Genomic DNA, 17,895 nt, shown 5'->3' on the forward strand with positions numbered 1-17,895 from the left:
TGGAGCCTTGCCTGTAGGCAAGGCCTTAATTATCTCACCAAGCTCCTCCAAAGTTATCTCAGAATCAAGAGAATTTTTTTGCTCAGTCATCAGTTTAGGGAGTTCTAATGGTTCCACAAAATTTCTAATATCTTCGTCAGTAGACGAAGACATGGAACTATAGAGATCAAGATAGAATTCTTTAACAGCATTATTAATATCAATGGCCTAGGTAAAAATTTCAATACCAGCAGAATTCACTGAGGGAATGGTAGAAAAAGACTCTACTGTGACTCTGACTGTTTTGCCCTGAATAGCCAAAACTCCACCTTCCGCAACAAAATAGTAATATATCTGTATTTCAATTGGGTCAATTCTCTGAGGCCATCAGACGACATTCGGCGCTTCAGCCGAATGTCCCTTCCAACTCCATTTTTTGATGAATGAGGCATACTGTATGATCTGACCCCTAAGAACCACCTTAAGTGTCTCCCAAGCCACGCCCACAGAGGATAATGAGGACCAGTTGGTCTCCATATAAACATTGATTTCGGCCTTTAACATTTGTTGGAAATCAGGATTTTGCAAAAGGGATACATTAAAGTGCCAACTATATGATTTATTTGTCTCCATATGTGGCAACACCTCTAAACACACCAGGGCATGATCTGAGACTAAGATGTTTCCAACTGAGCAGTCAACAACAGATGAAATGTGGGATGTAGATATATATATAAAAAAATCTATTCTAGAATAAATCTTATGGACTGATGAAAAGAATGTATAGTCCCTACCAGATGGGTTCAAAAGTCTCCAAATATCTATAAGAAAAAGATTTTTACATATCCTGTGAAGCGTCGGTGTTGCTCTAGGGGGCTTGCATACTTTTGCTTCACTATGATCAAGGATTGAGTCCATCAAAAGATTAAAGTCTCCTCCCAATATTATATCATGAGGGGTGCCATTGGCTTAAAACATCCCTTCAAGATCTATAAAAAAGCCCTGATAATCAGCGTTAGGTGTGTAAATATTAGCCAAAATAAGACTTTGCCCCTGAATTTCTGCTAAAACAATTATTATTCTTCCTAATTTATCTTTACTCTGTTTGAGACATTTGAATTGTAGATGTTTACTTATCAATGTAATGACTCCCCTGCTCTTACTTGAGCCAGCACTAAATAAAACATGCTATCCCATATCCTCCCAAATTTTTCAGCTTCCTGCAGGGAAAGATGCGTTTCTTGAAGAAACACTTTATCCAATTTCGTTCGTTTAAGAAAATAAATAACCTTCCTTTTTTATGGGGTGCCTCAACATATTCACATTCCATGTGGAGAGAGACAATCCACTCATATTTGACACATTTGACATTTTGACATATAAGAAAAAATAGATTGTGTGTCAAAAATAAAATTATAAAGACCACATCCCAACATTTTTGCAACAGTCAAACCCCGAACTTCCCCCCGAACCAAACAAACAGAAAAAAGAAAAATGTGCACATTAACCCCACGCATGACAGTGACAACCGGCGTCCATCCCTCTAAACTCAAACAGTCCATGTATGCCTACGAGAGTCCCCATGACAACTTTGCCGCCGGATTGCTCAGGTCTGGTGTTTCTATACAAATTTTGTGAGACAGAATTACATAACAGAAGAAAATCTATAAAACAAACTCCAGCCAATAGGCAGAATAAACACAAAGAATATGTAGATTAATCCGCATAACTGTCCCAAAGGTGTGTTCCTCCACAAAACAAACTCCAGCCTCTAGCGGAACAGCACAAAAAAGCCATTCATTTTCCTCGGACAGTCAAACGAATGTTCAGTGAGCCAGCTGTTTCATGAGTGCAGCAGATGACCTAATCATTCCAATATCCTGCAAAAAATACTCCACAAAACAAACTTCAGCCAATAGGAGGCATAAGCAAAAAGAACATGCAGATTCATCCACAAACTATCCCGAAGGAGTGTTACTACACAAAACAAACTCCAGCCACTAGGCAGAACCAGCACAAAAAGAAACAAAAAAGGCACCCAGTTTCCTCGGACAGTCAAGTGAATGTTCAGTGAATTAGGTCCACTCAGCAGCAACGTGAGAATCACACAACAACTTAGTCCATTGACTTTATGAAGGACATAGCTTTCTGTGGGCATGTATATATTTTGCGGCCATCCTTAGTATCTATTCTCAATTTGTCCGGGAACATCAGTGCAAAAGTGACCTTCCGTTGATGTAAGAGTTTCTTGCATTCCTTGAATCAATCACGTTTCTTTCTTGTCGAATTCGCAAAGTCTGGGAACAAGAAAATGCTGTGGTTCTTCCAAGAAAGCCTTCCTTTATTCCTCGCTTCGCGTAACACAAGATCTTTATCGGATGATCTCAGAAATTTGGCCAGAATTGATCGGGGCTTGTCTCCCCCCCGCGGATCTCCGAGCCGGGCTCTGTGAGCTCGCTCAATTTCCAGCTTATGGCCTGTTATGTTGAGCAGACTCGGGAAGAGCTCGTCTAGGAAATTCACCATATCTCGGCCTTCTTCATTCTCAGGAATTCCAACAATTCGGATGTTGTTTCGCCGGTTACGATTCTCAAGGTCTTCCAACTTTTCCCAAAAGCACTCGAAGTCTGTCTTGGTCACTAGCGGATTAGCAGCTAATTCCCTCTCCGATGACTCCAGATAATCGATCCATTTCTCTACATCCCCATTCTTGTAACCAACTCAGAGAACTTCGTCTCCATGGCAGTGATCGATCAACGTATTACAGCAAGATCCTCCAAGTCAGCAATGACCTTCGCCAGCATTGCCAACATGCTCGACAGATGACGCTGGATCTCTCCCACCACACCGTCCAAACTGATTCCCCAGATTGCGGCCTTGTCAGGGGTATCAGCTTGAGCACATAAGTGTCTTTTAATGTCTCCAGAGCCCGAGGATTTTGAATTCTTTGACAAATTGTCTTCATAGGACAGTTATGGAACAGGGTGTATCGAATCTCACCGGTTTATGACACAACAAGTATTCAAAACTAGCAAAGTGCGCAGAGCTCACCGTTCACATGTCCCAAGCTCGCATGGCGCAACGCGACACCCCAATTTTAATTTTGTTTTTATTTTGGGGTGGGATCTGATTTTATTCCTAACGGCTTCATGAGATTCACTCAACAACAACTCCTACCCATGGTAAAATCACTATAAAATGCAACCTCTCATGGCTTATTGATTTACACTTTCACAGTACTGACAGTCTGCATTTAAACATGTCTAAAGGTAGGAGATTACAGGAGAGCTATAAAGGAATTGGTCAAATAACAGGAAATTTTGTGAACATTAAGTTGGACTGGGCTGCCGATGTTCTTGTGTTTATATAACTCATTCAGGTCAGTGAGTCAACTTCTTGCTGTGCATGTATGAATAAGGCTGTGAATGTTACAGAAAACATCACAGCCTTGAATTTTAAAAGGTATGAAAAAAAAAAAATTCTGAGCCAATAGCATCACCAAACTTTCAGACAGGTTCCCTAGACATTTCCCCTCTTTTCCTTTGGTTGTACATAGTTTTGCCCCAAACTCACATCATTGTTTGAGCCAATGTTGCTCTGTTTGGCTGGTCAGGATGCTCAAACAAACAGAGGAATGTTTTTGATAGCCACAGAGTAACAGTGTTACACTTTTAGGTTAAATCAACCTACAAATGGCTGACATTTAGTTGGCGTTGCATACAAACTGAGATATCAGAAAGTATTTTAACAATGAAAATGAAAACAATTACTTTAACTTTAAAGCCAACTGTAATAAGTGATACAAACTCCCATCCGAAACACAATTGTTTTAAATGCCACTGTTAACAAGGGATGCATATTTAATCCTTTACAGCCTGTGATAGGTTTCACTTGCTCATCCCCTGACCTTCATTCTTTCACTTTATGACTCAAATCACTTTTAACCACTTTATTATCTCACTTTATCATCCTAAATAAAAATGCCACCCCTGGTGTCAACTCTTCTGTCCCTTTTAACCCACCATTAATAGAATTACCGCAGTATGGCTCAATTTGTCTCAAAACCAATCTGCGTTATTCAGCAAGGGCAAATGAATTAGTTAAATCAATTTTAGCTGCCATCATTCTATCCTCAAGAACATAATTAGCGAGAAACAGTGGGAAAAGATGCGTGCAGGAGACAATAAGAACATTTGCCTCTGATGGATTGAGCTATTCATTATCCCTGATGTTCATACTGATGCACAAACTCGTACACACAAACAGATACAAGGGCTATGTTCGGAGAGGAATACTACTTACAACTTATACAGTAAAGAAAAAACAATCAAAATGTAACTGCTTGTAACTGTACTAGCTCTGCCACTGAAACTCCTCTGAACCAATCCTCAAATAGTTATTTAAGCATTGTTTTAGGCCAAAGACAATTTAGCAGAGACAGGCCACTTCTATTAAAATGAATGGGAGAAATTGGAATGCCCAACCAAGAAGCTCTAGCACCCAACGGTCAACAGATGTAGAAAGGAAGTCCCACCTTACAGGTAAAAGAGCCAATCACCTTTTAGATACAGACATTGCCTGTCAATCATCTCAAGAACGTGCATGCTCTTTAGCTGCAAGCCAGGAAATTTGCGTTTTTTTGCATAATTTGAGGTAAAGAAGCACAATTTATGATACCAGCGTTGTCAGATTTGACTGCTTTAAATGATTTGGTTTTTCCAGCGCTACATGGCACAGAGAGGACAGTATGGGTGAGTGTGTTAAATTACTCCCTTGGCTCCATTGCTGCAGTCACAATACAATGAGAGAAATGTAACATTTTGTGATGCTACAGCACTACTTGTTGGAAAATGTAGCTCGTTACTGGAAAAGTTACACTGTTGTGAAAAAAGTCTTGCCCCTCCTTTTCTTTAAAAAAGCAAAAATCGAGGTGAGGCACTTATAATGGAAGTGAATGAGGGCCGATTTTTGAACATTTAAATACTCACTGTTTCAAAAGTATAGCAACAAGACATAAACAGCATGTGTGTAAACATGATTTTAGTGTAATAAAATCACTTACTAACCTTTTCTGTGTAAAGTTATAGCCAATTTTACAACTTCGTTACCATGACAATGTAATGTCAACAAACCCTAAAACCATAAAATGAAGGAAAAGATGACAATTTTAACAACTTTACAGCTCAAATAATACTTGAGTTTTAACAGAAGAATTAATGTAAGTGCTTTTATAAAATTATGAGCTTTACATTTCTGTGTTTAAACTCTCCAAAAATTGGCCACATTCACTTCCATTGTAAGTGGAACTTCCACTGTAATCGAAATTTATTTTTGTGGTAATCAATATTATGCCACAAATGCTGTCGATTGAGCTTAACTTGTATAGAACCCGGAATATTCATTTAAATCCTACTGGATACATGATGACACAGGGAAACTGTCTCATGTTGATTCTGGTTGCAGACAGCTGTGGTCCATGGATGAACTGGAATTTCTAAGCCAACTCATTAAATCTCCTTCTGTACTGTGCAGAAATTTAGTAGAAGAAAGATGGATTTTTCTTGGACTGTACAATGAGTCTAAACTAGAAGACCACCACTATAGCAAAATAACAGATCTATTTCATAGCTCAATATCCCAGCTTTTCTCCATTTCACCACTGAACAACACAAGATATTTAGCCCCTAAGAAATGATATAAAGAAAATGACTATTGCATTCATATTTTTAGTAGACCTTCTATGAAAACAAAAGCAGTTTAACCTTCTCTCCAGATGTGTGATGATTAAACTGCCATCACTATATTCTGAGAATCTTCAGCAAACTGTTTAAAATACCATTTTTATGTTGTTGTTTTTTGTTTTTTTTTTATGATTCATTTTTGCCTTTAAAGTCATCATAAATTTGAAATTGACTCATCACTGAACATAATTTCAAAGATGGGATGGGAATATTATCAGTGAATAACCACCTAAATTTCAGTCTGTTCTTCACACAAAGTTACTGTATAACTTTAGAAGACTTGGAATATAGCACACGGGTCAAATAGACTACTTTTATGATATACGTTTTATCCTTTTTTAGAGCTTGGTAATATAAATCATTTTCCACTTCAGAAGCTTAGACATTCTGCTTAACATCTCCCTCTGTGTTCCACAGAAGAAAGAAAGTCATATGGGTTTGGAACAGCATGAGGGTGAGTAAGCAATGACAGAATTTTAATTTTGGGTGAACTATCCCTTCAAATCATGTACTTGACTGATCACAAGACAAGACTGTGTTAGCTTGAACACAGTCCTGCATATATAAGCTGTACAGAGCAGCACTCATGCAAGAGTTATTATATTACATGGACTATTCTGACAAGATATAAAATGATTCTCTCTCCTGACATCAATCCTCTCTGGCTCCTCCCATTTCTCTTTCTTCAACCTCTCATTTCTCACATTATTGATGCACCACAACTCATTCCACTTTCACCATCTCCTCCTTCATACATACATACATGTGATAAATCCATGCATGTTATACAGTGTGCATGTGTGTACATGCACATAGCATACCAGTTTTATAACCTCAACTTATTTAGATATTATTTTGATAAAATATGTGCATTTAAGAGACATTTTCAAGATCAAGAAGCAAAATGAAAATTCTGTCATCATTTACTCACCCTCATGTTGTTCAAAACCAGTATGTCTTTCTTCCGTGGAACACAAAAGGAAAGGTTTTGAAGAATATATACTCTATACAATGAAAGTGGATGGGGACCGGGGGCTGTCAAGCTCAAAAATGGACAAAACACCAGAAAACTACCAGAAAAGTAGTCCATATGACTTGTGCGCCACATTCAAAGTCTTCTGAAGCCCTATAATTGCTTAGTGTGAAGTGACACAAATTTAAGTTGTTATTCTCTAAAAATCTTCCCCTCTGCCAAGGCTCTCGAATGTCATTCATGTTCGCATATATTCAAATAAGGAATGTAAACATGTCACGTTTTACATCAATAATGCCAAACGTTAGTGGTTCTTTTGTGTCTTATTACAGATTGTGACATGTTATGTTGAAATCACGCAAATGAGATTTGAGATCTATGACTTAGGGAAAGAGTTTCACAGAATAACAACTTCAATTTCGGTCTATTCTTCATATGGCTTCAGTAGACTTGGAATAGTGAGTCATATGGACTACTTTTATGGTGCTTTTGTCATTTTTGGAGCTTAACAGCCCAAGTTACCATTCACTCATATTTTATGGAAAAGAGCAGCTTGGACATTCTGCTATAATGTATATTATGCCATTTGTGTTTGATAGAAAAAAGTCTTCGAAACACATGAGGGTGAGTAAATTAAGACAGAATTTAAATTTTTTGGGTGAACTATCCCTTTAAAGCTGCTACATGGACTGGGCTGCCAATGTTCTTGTGTTTATATAACTCATTCAGGTCAATGAGTCAACTTCTCACTGTGCACGTATGAATAGGGCTGTGAATGTTACAGAAAACATCACAGCCTTGATCCAATAGCCCCTTCACTCTAGTAAGAGTGCAACCATCAACTTTACTGCTGTTTGGAATAGTCTTCACATTGGGAGAGCCTATCATGCCTAAAATATTAGTAGCCACAGGGTAGTGTGGGGTCATCTACTGAAAGCTCATTGGTTATGCAAATGAGACGTAAAGTTACAGGGGAGTTACAGCAGTGAAGTCGGACACACTTATTTCGCTTACTCGACATGATGTCAGAAGCACACTGCGTGTGGAGACTCATTCACTCGTAAAGAGTGTAGCCTAGTTCACAGTTTAGTTTAGGGGCAAAAATAATGGCAAGCACAGACGACAGCATGGATGGTGGACCTGTTCTGGATGCACGTGCACAGGGGCCAAGCGCTACTTTCAGCATATAGCTACCAGAGTCATTTGATTTCTCTAAACCACAGGAGTGGACTAGATGGATACGGCGATTCACGAGGTTTCGCCAAGCTAGCAACCTGCATACATCTTCGGATAAGAACCAAGTGAACGCCCTCATCTACTGCATGGGTGATGAAGCCGACGATGTCCTTAGAGGATTACCGTTGCAAGCAGCGGAGAGATTGCAGTACGAGCGGGTGAGAGATGGCTTTGGTGCATTTTTCATCATCAAAAGGAACATGATTTATGAGCGTGCTAGGTTTAACATACGGAAATGAAATGGTAGATTCATTTGTGACTGCTCTGTACAGTTTAGCCAAGCACTGTAGTTACGGAACACTTCATGATGAACTGATATGAGACAGACTTGTGGTGGGGCTTGCAGATGTGCATTTATCAGAGCGAATGCAGTTGGACAAGGATTTAACCTTAGAAAAGGCAATTAGTATGTTGAGGCAATTTGTTGAGGTGAAGTGCTAGCAAACCAGCCTGCGCTGTGACGTAACTGTGCCTGGAATAGAGTCCGGTTCAGTAGACAGTGTGTCAAAAAGAAGCTCTCCACACAAAAAGGGGAATGAAACAAAAGTTCAGAAAATTCAAGTCTGACAATACTCATTGTTACAAATGTGGAAAATCCACTCTTCATCCGAAGCAACAGTGTCCAGCCAATGAAGCAAAGTGTCAGTTGTGTGGCAAAAAGGGACATTTCCAACAAGTCTGTGCATCAGCAAAGGGTATACATGAAGTCAAAGAGGAGGATTGTATTTTTCTTGGGACTGTAAGAGCAGATGAGAACCCCTGGATGGTTGATCTCCAGATTCTTGAAAAAAATTGACACAGGGGCAGATGTAACAGTTGTGCCTGAATCTGTACATTTGTTCTCCATTGGAACCTGCGACAAAGCCTCTTTTGGGGCCAGGCCAGACACCGCTACATGTGTTGGGTGTCACTAGCCTAGAGCTAAAAAGGGGGGTGGGGGGGGAAGAAAATTAGACAGGATGTCTATGTTGTGAGGAATCTTCACACAACCTTGCTTGGCAGACCAGCAATCGTATAGCTTAAACTGGTCGCACGGCTTGACAATGTAGACATAAAAAGTCTAAAAGAGAATTACCCAAAGCTATGCAGTGGCTTAGGAGTTGTTCAGCAGCCATATACAATCAAATTGAAGCCCGATGCAGTTCCCTTCTCCCTAAAGACCCCAAGAAGGATTCCCCTTCCACTGATGAATAAAGTCAAAGATGAACTGCAACGAATGGAGGAAATGGACATGATCAGTAGGGTTGAAGAACCAGCTGACTGGTGCGCCGGCATTATTGTAGTTCCCAATACTGGGAACATACTGCCCTCAGTCGAACAAACGCTTGGAATGCTGGCAGGGGCTAGAGATGATGCCAACATGGGGTTTTGGCAAATTCCCCTAACAAAGGAATCAGCAAAATACATCAACTTCATCACACCCTTTTAGAATTTTTTTTTAATTGCCTGCATGTGTCTCTCTCTATCTCTCTGGAACTGGTGCCTCTGGCTCGTCTTTATCCCCCTCCCAGCTGATTAGCCTGATTCAGGGCCGGAGTGTCCTCACGGCCCAGCCCCGCCCTCCTCCTCGTCACACTCCTCCATTGCCAGACTCAGGCCAGAGAAGCCCCCAGCATGATGTACTCCCTCCCTTGTTGCCACCTTTCTGCAGCCCTAGGAGAGATGAAGGGAGGGAAAGGGGAGAGGGAAATAGCGAGGTGGAGTAACAGAGAGAGAGAGAGAGAGAGAGAGGAGAGAGAGAGAGAAAACTGGCTTGCCATCCCCGGACAGCTCGCTCCTCCCCTGGTGGACAGCAGCGAGTCCTCCAACCCTTGGCGGATGGAACAGCTCATCCCCTTTCTCGGCAGATGATAGCAGTTCCTCCAACTCTCGGCGGCTGGCAGTGACCCATCCGTCCCCAGGCAGATGGCCACGGGTGCTCCCCAGTGCATGGCAGCGGCGAGAACACTGCAACAGTGCATCCCTCCTCCTTCCCGGGTTTCGACACCAATGTATAAGGGTAAGGTGGGCAAGGAGGAGGCGGGAACCGGCCGAAGAGTCAACATAAGTTTTAATAACATAAATGAACTCGAATCAACTTAAACACAAACACACAGACACACACACACACACACACACAGCGGCCGCATGTGGCTCTCTCTCGAACTGGCACATCTTTATCCCCCTCCACTGGTCGCGAGGACAGGCCTCTTCCTTGTGGTCACAAGGAGCCAGGTAAGTGCTTCGATGTCCCTAGACTCAGCACGGCCACGACGTGCTGTGGCACCTCGCGCTCCGCCCCGCAGCGAGGCCCCACCTGCCGGTACGTCCGACAACGTTGTCCCCCTGGTCCCCCTCGCACGGAATATGGACGCATGGCTTGCGCTTCCCAATCCATCGCAGTGGTTGATCCGGACCGTCCGACTCAGCTACGCGATCCAGTTCGCCAGGCGCCCGCCCAGGTTCAGCGGTATTCACTTTCTTAACAGCGCTTCACCTTCGTCAAGGGCGAAAACGCTGTTACCCTGCACACGGAAATCGCTACCCTCCTACGGAAGGGTGCGATAGAACCTGTCCCTCCAGCTGAGATGAAGAAAGGGTTTTACAGCCCCTACTTCATCGTACCAAAGAAAGGCGGTGGGTTGCGGCCAATCTTGGAACTGCGAGTACTGAACCGGGCTTTACACAGACTCCCGTTCAAGATGCTGATGCAAAGACGCATTTTAGCGAGCGTCCGACATCAAGATTGGTTCACGGCGGTAGACCTGAAGGACACGTACGTTCACGTCTCGATCCTTCTTCGACACAGACCCTTCCTGCGGTTCGCATTCGAGGGTCAGGCGTATCAGTACAAAGTCCTCCCTTTCGGCCTGTCCCTGTCTCCTCGCGTCTTTACGAAGATTGCAGAGGCTGCCCTTGCCCCGTTAAGGGAGGTGGGCATTCGCATTCTCAACTATCTCGACGACTGGCTAATCTTAGCTCACTCTTGAGACGTGTTATGCGCACACAGGGACCTGGTGCTCTCGCACCTCAGCCGATTAGGGCTTGGGGTCAACTGGGAAAAGAGCAAGCTCCTCCCGGTTCAGTGCATCTCTTTTCTCGGTTTGAAGTTGGACTCAGTCTCCCTGACGGTGCGCCTTACGAACGAGCACGCCCAGTCGGTGCTGACCTGTTTGAAGGCGTTCAAACAGAAAACAGCGGTTCCACTGAAACTTTTTCAGAGGCTCCTGGGGCATATGGCATCCTCGGTGGTGGCCACCCCGCTCGGGTTGATGCATATGAGGCCGCTTCAGCACTGGCTCCAGACTCGAGTCCCGAAACGGGCATGGCGCCACGGGACACACCGCGTGGCCATTACGTCGGTCTGTCACCGTCTTTTCAGCCCTTGGACCGACCTCTCATTTCTACGAGCAGGTGTTCCCCTAGAACTGGTCTCCAGGCGCGTCGTGGTCATGACAGACACCTCCAAAATGGGCTGGGGCGCTGTTTGCAATGGGCACGCAACCACCGGCCTCTGGATGGGTCCGCGGCTGCATTGGCACATCAACTGCCTCGAGTTACTGGCAATTCTGCTCGCCCTGCGGAGGTTCCGGCAGTTGATCCAGGGCAAGCACGTGCTAGTTCGGACAGACAGCATGGCAGCGGTAGCATATGTCAACCGCCAAGGCGGTCTGCGCTCCCGCTGTATGTCACAACTCGCCCGCCGTCTCCTCCTCCGGAGTCAGCAGCACCTCAAGTCCCTGTGAGCCACTCATATCCCGGGCAACCTCAATGCTACAGCAGATGCGCTGTCACGGCAGGTTTCCCGCAGGGGAGAGTGGAGACTCCACCCTCAGGTGGTCCAGCTGATTTGGAGTCAATTCGGTCAGGCACAGGTGGACCTGTTCGCCTCCCAAGAATCCTACCACTGCCCGCTCTGGTACGCCCTCACCGAGGCTCCCCTTGGCACAGACGCGCTGGCACACAGCTGGCCCCCTGGCATTCGCAAATACGCGTTTCCCACAGTGAGCCTACTTGCACAGACTCTGTGCAAGGTCAGGGAGGATGAGGAGCAGGTCATCCTGGTAGCACCCTACTGGCCCACCCAGACATGGTTCTCGGACCTCACGCTCCTCGCAACAGCTCCCCCCTGGCAAATTCCCCTGAGGAAGGACCTTCTTTCTCAGGGAAGGGGCACCCTCTGGCACCCGCGCCCAGACCTCTGGAATCTCCATGTCTGGTCCCTGGACGGGACGTGGAAGACCTAGGTGGCCTGCCACCCGCGGTGGTAGACACGATCACTCAGGCTAGGGCCCCCTCTACGAGGCGCCTGTATGCCTTGAAGTGGTGTCTGTTCGCTAAGTGGTGTTCTTCTCGACACGAAGACCCCCAGAGATGTGCAGTCGGATCAGTGCTTTCCTTCCTGCAGGAAAGGTTGGAAGGGAGGCTGTCCCCTTCCACCTTGAAGGTGTACGTTGCTGCCATAGCAGCACACCATGACGCAGTTGACGGTAAGTCCTTAGGGAAGCATGACCTGATCATCAGGTTCCTAAGAGGCGCTAGGAGGCTGAATCCCTCCAGACCGCCCCTCGTTCCCTCATGGGATCTCTCCGTAGTTCTTCAGGGCCTACAGAGAGCCCCTTTTGAGCCTTTGCAGTCAGTCGAGCTTAAGGCACTCTCCCTGAAGACTGCCCTCCTGACTGCGCTCACTTCCATCAAGAGGGTAGGTGAACTGCAAGCGTTCTCTGTCAGCGAAACGTGCCTGGAGTTCGGTCCGGGCTATTCTCACTTGATCCTGAGACCCCGACCGGGCTATGTGCCCAAGGTTCCCACCACTCCTTTTAGGGACCAGGTGGTGAACCTGCAAGCGCTGCCCCAGGAGGAGGCAGACCCAGCCCTGGCGTTGCTGTATCCGGTGCGCGCTTTGCGCATCTATTTGGATCGCACGCAGAGCTTTAGACTCTCTGAGCAGCTCTTTGTCTGCTTTGGTGCACAGCGGAAAGGAAGCGCTGTCTCCAAGCAGAGGATCGCCCACTGGCTTGTTGATGCAATATCTATGGCATATCTCGCCCATGACATGCCACCCCCGGTAGGGCTACGAGCCCATTCTACCCGTGGTGTAGCGGCTTCTTGGGCCCTGGCCAGAGGTGCCTCTCTAACAGACATTTGTAGAGCAGCGGGCTGGGCAACACCCAACACCTTTGCAAGGTTCTACAACCTCCGGGTGGAACCGGTTTCATCCCAGGTAGTGGCACGCAACTTAAGCGGATAAGCCCGGGATAGCCGGCCGGGTGTATCGCTTGCACATAGTGCCTTCCATCTCCTTCTGAGCTGAAGACATGCACTGTTAATTCCCAGTAGTGTTCACAAAACTTGTTCCTGGTTGACTTCCTCCGAGTCCTGTGGCAGTCGAGTTTTCGGAGAGACTCACTGCCGGCCCAGTACACACGCTGACTAAGAGCCCGGTTCTGGGGTAGGTGCTCCGCATGTGGCGGTTCCCTGTAAGGCTAACCCCATGCGATCTATATCTTCCGCTAATTCGTTTCCCTGCTGGCAAACTGCGTCTTCCTTGGGCAGAGCCCCTCTGCCCCAGTCTCCATGTTGTAGTACCTCCTCCCCCATTGGGCAGGATCTACCTTGAAGACCATGTGACGTATTTTTCCACTTAAATATCCCCCCCCCTCTCTGGGGCGAGGTGTGGTCTCCGCGGTGTCCTCCCCTTGGGAGGGACACCCCTCGACTAGACCTGGTGGCCCAGTCGGATGATCCCCCTTCTTTTTTAGGGAGTGGAAAAAGAGAAGGGGAAAAGAGGCTACGACTGGGTTTAAGCCCGTCTCTATCTTTGGGTAGTCGACTTGTCCCCAAAAGGGGCCGTTCGACACTCATGACTGCGTTGGGGGAGGTTACGTGTCGACGTGGTGCGCTGGCTATGAGGCACACAGCAAGTCTGCCCACCACACACCGCCAGTTCACGTAACACCGTTCAGCCATGTGGCATTTTGTATAGGGACCCCTAGTGTCACTACATCGACACCAGCGTCGAGTGAGTGACAGATAGGGAACGTCATGGTTACTGGTGTAACCTCCGTTCCCTGATGGAGGGAACGAGACGTTGGTCCCTCCTGCCACAACGCTGAACTACCCGCTGAAATGGCCGGACCTTATATCGGCTCCTCAGCGTAAAACCTGAATGAGTGGTTGCATACCAGCTCCTTTTATACCCGTATGTTCGGGGGAGTGGCATGCAAATACCACTCGCCAGTTTTCATTGACCTTTTATCAAAGACCAGAGGTGTCTCGGGCTCCCAAGAGTGACCCCTAGTGTCACTACATCGACACCAACGTCTCGTTCCCTCCATCAGGGAATGGAGGTTACACCAGTAACCATGACGATTTCTTAATTGGAAAGCACTTCCAATGGAAACAGACCACAAACCTCTCCTGAGTCTTCATGGAGTTCAAGCTCTGGACGAACTTACGCCCATAATTCTGTGCTTCAGAATGAGACTCATGAGGTACTCATACTCAATAGCCCATGTGCCAGGGAAAAGCCTGTGGACCACTGAAACCTTATGGCATACTCCTCTCAATCCAAATGACACAGAATTGATCGAGAGCATGAATATCTATGTGGAATCGATAATGAATAGCTTCCCCCTCAGCACTCCATACATGGAAATTTTGAAAGAACACTTGAGAAATGACAGTATATGCTCACAGGTTATGTCCATGTATGCAAAAGGCTGGCCAGCCCAGGCCAGGTGTGAAGGTCCTCTGAAGTTTTACTGGGCAGAGCGGGCCTTTCTCACAGTGCATGATGGCCTGATTTTGAAGGACACTAGGCTCGTCAGACCATCAGCATTGAGAAATGATGTTCTTGCCAAACTTCAAGAAGGACACCAGGGAGTGGCAAAGTGCAGGGAGCATGAACGTCAATCAGTGTGGTGGCCAGGACTTAATCATCAAATAAATGAACTTGTGCAAAAATACAGAGCATGCATAAAAGAAAGAACAAATCATACTGGGGGGGGCCTGGGTAGCTTAGCGAGTATTGACGCTGACTACCACCCCTGGAGTCATGAGTTCAAATCCAGGGCGTGCTGAGTGACTCCAGCCAGGTCTCCTAAGCAACCAAATTGGCCTGGTTGCTAGGGAGGGTCGAGCCACATGGGGTAACCTCCTCATGGTCGCGATTAGGGGTTCTCGCTCTCAGTGGGGTGCGTGGTAAGTTGTGCGTGGATTGCGGAGAGTAGCATGAGCCTCCCGTGCTGTGAGTCTCCGCGGTGTCATGTACAGCGAGCCACTTGATAAGATGCGTGGATTGACTGTCTCAGAAGCAGAGGCAACTGAGACTTGTCCTCCGCCACCCGGATTGAGGTGAGTAACCACACCACCATGAGGACCTACGAAATATTTTGGGCATTCCAAATTGGGAGAAAAGGGGATAAAAAAAAATAAAAAAATAATAAATAAAGAAATAAAGAACAAATCATACTGAGCCACTCATGCCTACAGTTTACCCAGACAGGCCTTGGCAGAGACAGATTTGTTGTACATTATTACTCAAGGTACATGGAAATTGCACACTTGACCACCACCAAATCGCCTGATGTCATTGTACAGTACATCTAAAAACAATCTTCTCTCGTCATGGCATACCAGAGACATTGATCACTGATAATGGGTCACAATTTTCTGGGGCTATCTTCTCTGATTTTGCAGCAACCTATGGATTTTGCCAAGTTACAAGTAGCCCAAAATTTCCCCAGAGTAATGGAGAATCTGAACGTGCTGTTCAGACAATCAAAGCATTGCTGAAAAAGGCATCCGACCCTTACCTGGCATTACTTGCTTAACAATCTACTCCTTTGCAGAATGGATACAGCCCTGCCCAGCTCTTAATGGGTAGACGGCTTTGCACTAAATGAACATTACATTTATATAGTGCTTTTCTGACACTACACTCAAAGCACTTTACACAGTGAACAGGGGACTCTTCTCAACAACCATCAGTATGCAGCATCCACCTGGATGATGTGCCAGCAGCCATAGTGCACCAGTCTGCTCACCACACACCAGCTATTGGTGGAGAGAAGAGGAAAGAGTTATAAAGTGCCAGTTCATCCTCAGTTGTTGCATCCTTTAACCCCTGATGATGCTGATGTTCGCTCTAGGGAATGGAGAAAGAGACTATCTGACATGGGAAATTTCAATACCCACCAACAAGTCAGGAATCTGTACAAGCTGCCACCTGGAAGTGAAGTCTCGGTGACTGATTCAAAAGTGCTGGGAACTGTGGTTCAGGAACATTCAACTCCACAATCTTACATAGTGGATGTGCCTCATGGGACTGTGCGACGAAATTGCTACCATTTGATTCTCATGCGATCTCCCACTGGTGATGATTTCAACAGTATGCAGAAGGAGCAGCCTTCATAAACTGTAGAACAGTCTCCTTCTGCATCACCCGAACAAGCACTTAATGCTACACCGAAACTGCCTTCAACTCCCAGAACTAGATCTGGGAGAGCTTGTAAAGCCAAACAGACTGAATTTAAAGCAAAATATGCAGTAAAGTCAAACATGTCTTTATAAGCAAATTTGTGGGTTGATGAAAAAGATGTGGAAATTGTTTTGAAAAGAGTTCAAAAGACATTGCTTCTGTAAGTAATATTTCTGTTGAAGTATTGCTGTATGTTTAAAAAAAAATGAAATTGATGGATTAATAAGAGGATAACTGTCCTTATGTTTGAGTTAATACAAACAGTATTGTTGAAAAACAAAGTTCATTGCCTTCTTGAATGTTAAGTAAGATTTAATTATCTAAAAGGGGAGATGTGGGGTGATCTACTGAAAGCTCATGGGTTATGCAAATGAGATGTATGGTTATAGGGGAGTCAGGAAGGGAGGAGAAAAATAGAGCCATCTGGGTTGATAGCTTATGCTGTGTCAATAAACATGTTAACGTTCCCACAGCAGTGAAGTCGGTCTCACTTATTTTGGTTATTTGACAGGTAGCAGATGGTCAATATATTCAAGGCTAATACAATTTAAGGACATGCACAAAATAGCTTACACTGTATTAAATGATCACAATATTTACTCAAGATTCACAAAAAATATTGGAAAACAGAAAATGCACATTATATATTGACAACACTGTCAGTAGGTTTTGGCATTGAAACAAAGGAGAGCCAACAGTTCTGTCAATATGCTAGGGGACTATCTGGCCATTTTGATATTATCGACAGATGTTGATAATGTTAAAATGGGCAAATATTGGCCAATTAATCGATCTTTACTTACATTTCATGCACATGAGCATTCCAGCACACTGACTATAATACATTGGGCTGGTACAAACTTAGTTAGGGTTGTCTGATATCGCCATAGTGATAACATTTGTACAAACAAGTACACAAAAATTGTGGGAAAAGGCAGCTGTTCTATTAAAAGTGAATGTGTTGAGAACAAAATGGAAGAACTGTTTAGAAAACTGTTTAGAACCATCTACAGAAGATAATAATAATAATAAAAAGTAATAATCATAACTATTCTTGAATTTCTTACCTCCATGTACAAAGCCATGCAGCGTGCAATCTGATGGGCCGACAAGATGGATCAGACTCGACTGACTAAATCCAACAGTGTAGGGCTCTATGAATCACACACCAGGAAAGATAGAAAACACACATTTAATATACTGTATATACATCTGTCTGTCTCAGCTCAGTAAACTTATGTAAAATTAAATCAATATGTTTTTTCCCTTGAAATACCTATTATACAACTACGACTACAGCATTAAATAAATAAAGAACTGTGCAATGTGTAACTGCATGATATTACAACACCCCCATTTTTAAAAGAAATAGAATGCATTCTATTTGAAAATTTACTTCATAAAACTTTAATTGGAAAATTTAGACATACCTTTTGTGTGCCTATCTGTGAAGCATTAGAGTAAAGTAACATCAAATTTAATCAGGTTGACACTTCATTAAAACT

General features: G+C 44.6%; 1 protein-coding gene across 3 annotated transcripts in view; it reads right to left on the minus strand.

Moving 5' to 3' along the window:
* Positions 1-17,895, minus strand: part of LOC127424749 (cytosolic acyl coenzyme A thioester hydrolase-like) — a 166,135-nt gene that overhangs the window by 93,161 nt on the left and 55,079 nt on the right. For all 3 annotated transcript variants that reach the window (XM_051670184.1, XM_051670182.1, XM_051670183.1), the window contains exon 6: positions 17,458-17,544. In XM_051670184.1, coding sequence (XP_051526144.1) covers positions 17,458-17,544 — 87 coding nt within the window. The remainder of the gene's footprint in view (positions 1-17,457; positions 17,545-17,895) is intronic.

Source organism: Myxocyprinus asiaticus, chromosome 33, assembly GCF_019703515.2.
Source record: "Myxocyprinus asiaticus isolate MX2 ecotype Aquarium Trade chromosome 33, UBuf_Myxa_2, whole genome shotgun sequence".
In the NCBI taxonomy this organism is placed as follows: domain Eukaryota; kingdom Metazoa; phylum Chordata; class Actinopteri; order Cypriniformes; family Catostomidae; genus Myxocyprinus; species Myxocyprinus asiaticus.